At 43.9% G+C, this 6,644-nt stretch overlaps 1 protein-coding gene across 1 annotated transcript in view; it reads left to right on the top strand.

The window, feature by feature from the left end:
- ADAT1 (adenosine deaminase, tRNA-specific 1) overlaps positions 1-6,439 on the top strand; it is a 28,348-nt gene extending 21,909 nt beyond the window's left edge. Inside the window, exons 8-9 of the mRNA XM_006860157.1 lie at positions 3,563-3,649; positions 6,307-6,439. Coding sequence (XP_006860219.1) covers positions 3,563-3,649; positions 6,307-6,439 — 220 coding nt within the window. The remainder of the gene's footprint in view (positions 1-3,562; positions 3,650-6,306) is intronic.
- Positions 6,440-6,644: the final 205 nt, after the last annotated feature.

Here is a 6,644-nt window from a genome sequence, read left to right on the forward strand (position 1 = left end):
ATACCAAAAGAAAAGAATGTCCACACCTTTATCTCAGCGGTTCTGCCAGGAGTCTGTGGCCGCTCCGATCCTTCCCTCGCATGGTCTCACCCAAGATGGCGAATCTGGAGCAACTCAGCATCCCGGACTAGAAAGCAATAGATTTCTTGCTTCTGCCACAGATTTCCCCAGCTGTGAGCCTTCCAACCTTCTCCATATTCCTTTATATGTGGTTCAGAGTTCTGGGACCAGCCTCTGAGCCAGCTTGGTCAGCTATTCTGTGTCGTTGTTGGCAGAGCTCCTTTACTGCACTTCCACCTGATCCGCCATCTTGTTTGTTCTCCTCCTGGGAGAGATTTTTAAAAGAATCTTCTTGCCTCCCACTACTGTGGACTCTGATTCAACAGGCCTGGGTTGGAACCCAAGACTCAGTTATGAAGGGGCTGTGGGGAACGGACTCTTTGTCACTAAAGGCATCTCCAGCTCAGTCTCATTAAGCTGCTGCTGAAGTCATTGGATTAAATAGCCTTCCCACTCTTTCAGTATAGTCCTTTTTATTCTCAAGCTGCTTTTCCCTTTGGCATTTGCTTATAAAAGCAGTTTTATAATTACGAGTTTGCAGGTGGATTTGTTTCTTTTCTTTTTGTTGTACTTATTTGCCTTCCCAAACAAACAACATTCACAACAAAAATCCAACTTATATCCTTTAGCACTTACGGTTTTGCTCTTCAACCACTAACTCCCAAGATTCAAAAGGTCTTGGCAACAGGCCCTTCCTGCCTCCTGGTGGGGAAGGCTGGCATAGCACATGCAGTGGCCATGCAGAACTGGGAATCTAGAGCTGATTATCACTCAGGGTTACTTGTCTTTCCTAGGACATGAATTCCCAGTCAGGTAGACTTCTTGTTGTGAGGTGCTGTTGAGTTGGTACCAACTCATAGCGACTGTATGCACAACCAAACGAAACACTGCCTGGTCCTTCTTCAACATCACAGTCGTTGCTATGTTTGAGCCCATTGCTGCTGCCATCTCTTTGTTGGTCTGCCTCTTTTTTTCCAACCCTCCACTGTACCAAACATGATGTCCTTCACTAGAGACTGGTGCCTTCTGATAATATGTCCGAAGTGTGAGGGACGAAGTCTGGCCATCTGGCTTCCAAGGAGTATTCTGGCTGTACTTCTTCCAACATAGATTGGTTGGTTCTTTTGGCAGTCCATGGCACTTTTAATATTCTCCTCCAACACCATAACTCAAATGCATCAATTCTTCTACAGTCTTCTAACTTTCACTTGTGTATGAGGTTACTGAAAGTACTATGGCTTGGGTCAGGTGTACTGTAGTTCTCAAAGTGACATTTTGCTCTTCAGTTTTAAAGAGGTCTAGCAGATTTTTCCTAATGCAGTACGTTGTTTGATTTCTTAATTGCTGCTTCCATGAGTGTTGATGGTTGATTCAAGCAAAATGAAGTCTTTGACAACTTCAATGTTTTTTCCATTTATGTGGATGTTGTTTATTTATCCAGGGGTTGAGGATTTTTGTTTTCTTTACATTTTGGTGCAATCCATACTGAAGGCTGTGGCCTTTGATCTTCATTTATTTTCAGCAATCAAGATTGTATCATCTGCATATCACAGGCTGTTTATAAGTCTTCCTCCAGTCCTGTTTCCGTGCTTTTCTTCACATAATACAGCTTCTGAGATTATTTGCTCAGCATACAGATTGAATAAATCTGGTGAAAGAATACAACCGTGGCTCACATCTTTTCCTAATTTTAAACCATTTGGTGTTCCCTTGTTCTGTTCGAACAGCTATCTCTTGGTTTATATAACAGGTTCCTCATGAGCACAAGTTAGTGTAAGTTATTATTCTCTGCTTTCACCTGAGATCTATCTGATGTCAGCAGTGATATCCCTTGTTCCACCCCTTCTTCTGAATCCAGCTTGAATCTCTGGAAGTTCTCTGTCAATGTATGCTTGCAGCCGCTTTTGTATTATCTTTAGCAAAATTTTACATACATGTAATATTAATGGTATTGTCCTGTGATTTCTGCATTCTGTTGGTTCACCTGTCTTTGGAATGGACACAAATACGGATCTCTTCCAGTCAGTTGGGCAGGTAGCTGTCTTTCACATTTCATGGTAGAGATGAATGAGTGCCTCCTGTACTGCCTCAGTTTTTTGAAAGATTTCCGTTTGTATTTCATCAACTCCCAGAGCCTTGTTCGTTGCCAAGGTCTTCAGTGCACCTTGGACTTCTTCCTTCAGTACCATTAGCTCTTGATCATATTCTGCCTGTTGAAATGATTGAACATTGACCATTTCTTTTTGATATAGTGACTGTATATTCCTTCCATCTTCTTTTGATGCTTTCAGAATCATTCAATATTTTGCCCTTTTGTTGTTGTTTGTTAAGTACCGTGGAGTTGAGTGTGACCCTGCGTAGGGTTTCTGAGGATCAGCTGGTGAGCTTGAACCACTGACCTGTTTTCCAAACTGACCTTGCATTCCAGCGCATTAACCCACAGCACCACCCCAGGACTCCATTTCTGCCCATAGAATCCTTCAATATTGTAAGTCGAGGCTTGAATTTTGTCTTAAATTCCCTCAGTTTGAGAAAAATGATGAATGTTATTATTCCTAAGGTTTTGACTTATGGTCGCTAAAACACAGTGGTTTTATATGAAGGAAAGGAAGGCAACTTTGTCAATCAAAGGCGCATCTGGAGTGGACAGATAGTAATCCACCCTCACTTCCTTGGCTATTCCAAACCATGACCCCCGTCCAGAACTTTTGTTTGTTTGTACAGGAACAAAAGAATGGCTTCCAGAGGCCCATACAGCCCTGAGGAAGAGTCTGGAGATGATGCCTCAGGTGGCTCATCGCAGCCCACTTCCTGACCACAGCCCACCCATGGAAGCATACTGTACTGGAGTCTCAGAAACAAAGCTTTGAGTTTGGTTCTTTTTAACTTTTCATTGTGAATTGAGTGAAGGTTTACAGAGCTGATCATCAGTGCTACATTCAACAAATCAGACACTTCATTTCATCGCGGTGTACCCTTCTCACTCATCGTCCCACCCTCTCTGTTTCAAGTTTCCATTCCTCCTCTTTTCCCCACCCTTCTGAATTGTGCCCTTTGTTACAAGCTGCTCTTTTGATCTCAAATGGTTGACCATTCTAGGGTGTGCAGACCTCACTAGTATTGTTGCCCCCGCTATAGACCTGTCTAGTAGTGGGCTGAAAATGGAGCTGTGGGAAATATTTACTTTCTTGCAACCATTATTACCGCTAGGAATCAGCTCTCTTGAAAGGTGCTGACCCAAGTGAGTTGCCTCTACGGTGTCCTGGGCTAGCATTTCCTACTTCGTCCTCAGCCTGGCCCTGTGTGAGCCTGCCACTTGGATGATGAGATGTGTTTGTGACTCTGTCCTGAATGGACACACAGCAAGGATCTCTTCCTTGCCACCTAGAGGTGGAGACTGGCACATTCAAACCTACACACAGGGAGACAGAGGCCTGCTGGGTCAGCTGAGGCCTGATACATAGAAAGCACTTACATCATCTCTGCCTTCTTTTTTGAACAGATCTCGAATCAGCAAAGTGGTGTTCTTTAGGTCATTCCAGAAGGTGCTGAGCAGTATTCCAGAGGACAAGCAGCCAGACTCCCTCAGGTGAACCCTCACTGCTGGGTGGCTATTGACGTGTGCATTTTTTCATAATTGCGGAGACTTCCCTTTTGATTTTGGCTTACGAATGGCAGGAAGCTTCAGCAGGAGTGGTGGCTTGGCAGTCTCCCGTTGCTGTGGAGTCCATCCAGACTCACAGTGACCCTACAGGTCAGAGGCCAGCTGCCCGGAGGGTTCCCGACATCTTGATGGAAGCAGGTTGCCACAGCTTTCTCCGCCATAGCAACTGGTTGTTCAAACTGCTAACCTTTCAGTTAGCAGCTGAGAAGTTAACCACTGTGCCACTAGGGCTCCTGCTGGCCACTTACTGAGCACTTACTGTGTATGTGCATGGTCTATGATATGGAGGGTGACCAGTTGTGGTATAAAGTCAGTAGAGACTAAGAGTAGAATTTGGACTCGGCTCACTGTAGAATTTGACTGACTCACACAGTAAAGTGCTCTACTACCCACTGAAAGGTGGGAGGTTCAGACTCACTCAGAGGCACCGCAGAAGACAAACGTGATGCTCTGTGTCTGGAAGGTCATAGCCTTGAGAACCCTATGGAGCAGTTTTCTTATGCACACATAAGGTGGTGCTGAGTCACAAGGACCAGAGGACAGGGAGCTCTGTGCTGATGTAAGTGCTGGAGAGGAGAAGACTCTTAGGAATGTGATGGCTTCTCTCTTGTTGGCGTCAATGCTGGTGCACTAGAGACGTAGAGTTTCAGTAGCTCTGTAAACACCCAGGAGTGTAGGGTAGGAGCAGGGGTGTAGTGGTGGGTGGTGGTGGATGTAGTAGACAGCTGTAAAGCCTCTTCAGGGCACGAGTGGGTGGAAGGCCCTATGGAAAGGCTGGCCACTTACTCGCACCATCACACCTAATGGTGTGGTAGAAGGCATGTATCTTATATGGGAAAAGAAGCAAGCTGGTCCCAGTGGGTTTCTCTCTGTTTTGTGTGTCAAATATAAACAAACCTCAAGTAAGAAGATTGTTGTTGTTGTTATTAAGTGCCGTCGAGTGGGTTCCGACCCATAGCAACCCTGTATAGGGTTTCCGAGGAGCAGCTGGTGACCTGGAACTGCCAACTTTGCAGTTCAAACAGCTTTGCAGTCTGGCGCATTAACCCACAGTGCCACATTAGGATTCAAGTACGAAGATAATTGTATTCAAATGCAGTAAGAGGAAGGATACTGTCGCAATAGTTAGAATATTTGAACCATAAGATCTGCAGGTCTTGCAAAGGTTTTCCAGGAAGGAATTGTCTTTCATACGGAAGGATAAACAAGAAGTCTTGGCATGGCGCTGTAGGCTAACTAACACCTGACCACAGTGTGGGTTGGCTCTGCGAAGTTGATGGTTCAAACTCACCAGCTGCTCTTCAGAAACCCTATGCAGGGTCTCTATGAGTTGGAACTGACTCAAAAGCACTTAACAACAACAACAAACAAGACTAGAAAGGCAGAGGATGGGACCAGAGAGTGGTATGATCAGACAGTTGGTTAGGAAGTGCGTACTCATGAGTAGCCAGTTCTGAAGAGGAACCACTAAGTCAAGGTTATTCCACAGTCCCATGATGACTCAGGCTGAGGAGAGGTTAAAGTTTTGAAGGAAAGAAGTTGAACTAAATTTTGGTCAAGTCAAGCAAGCAGATATTTTGTCCTGATTAATCAATGAGTGCCAACAGTTCAGCTAATCATTCATGAAGCAAAGAATGGGAATTTTGATAGTCTTTGTTTGGCCTTGGCATAAGTCAATAATGGAGAAGAGTCTTATATAAACGACTTGCCAAGTCACTATGAGTTGGAATGATGGGCAGATCATATGGAGAAGTCATATGGGGAAGGGTGATTCTTTGCCATTTCCCAGAACACAGAAGGATAAAGGCTTTCTTCACTTTCCTTGTTTGCCTGGAACACCAGACACTGTCCTGTATATGGACTCAACCCTTTAATGCTGAGATGAGCTGAGAAAAACAACTTGAGTCTCCTTAGAGCTTGGTGAAACACAAAAGATAAAATTGAATCAAGACATGAACCTCACTTTCTTTGACTCTTAGATGAGTATAGTTATAGTCATTATGTCACCAGATGGTGGAGAAGATGAAAGGAAATAGTGTATGTATAACAAACAATACGGGGCCTTGTTTATGTAACTGCTATTTTTATTTAAAAAACAGCCGTTGCATGGTTCAAATGTATAGGCCCCAGAAGACATTCTCTTAACTGGACATAAGTATTACAGATATTACTCCACATGTCATCCGAAATGGTCAAGGGTTTAGGAGTAGAAGAGTAGCCAGAAAGAGAAGAATATGAATAGTATAGAAGTACTTTGTTTTATTAAGAGAACTGCAGCCAAGACGTTTCTACTTCTGGTAAAAAGTATAGATCCTCAGAAATTTTTAAAATAATTTTTCATATTTTATCTGATTGATTCTACAAGGCTTGAACAGAACTTGCATTCTGTTCCCTTTATCGTTTTAAATCCATGTTTCGTTGTAGTGAATTCCCTACTACAGAGATAGACAACAAGTGCTGAAGCTATCTGTACCTGGGACTTCCGTTACAAACCTGTCCAGTTGGTGGCTTGGGCATCTTGTGAACACTGGTGATGTGATAAACTATTGAGTACCTGTGTGCTTGCTGGTATGTGTTTTCAGGGGGCAGAAGCTAGAGACGTACCAGGAATACAAGGAGGCTGCGTCTGTTTACCAGGAAGCCTGGCAGGCACTCCACAAGCAGGCATTTGGATCCTGGATCAGAACCCCACCGGATTATCACCAGTTTAAATGAAAAGGGGAAGTTTGCAAAGAACTTACTGGTAGCAGGATGTGTCCCAGCACTTCAGACAGAACTGCCTTCTTCCTTCATGCTGAACAAGCCGTAGCTTTTCTGGTGGCTGAGTCAGACAAATAGGCTTCTACCAGAGCATCATGTCTCTTGTATAAGGATGGAATTCCAGAACATAGAGCAATTTGTAATTGATTGAAGTAGCTCT

Source organism: Chrysochloris asiatica, unplaced genomic scaffold (assembly GCF_000296735.1).
Source record: "Chrysochloris asiatica unplaced genomic scaffold, ChrAsi1.0 scaffold00037, whole genome shotgun sequence".
In the NCBI taxonomy this organism is placed as follows: Eukaryota; Metazoa; Chordata; class Mammalia; order Afrosoricida; family Chrysochloridae; genus Chrysochloris; species Chrysochloris asiatica.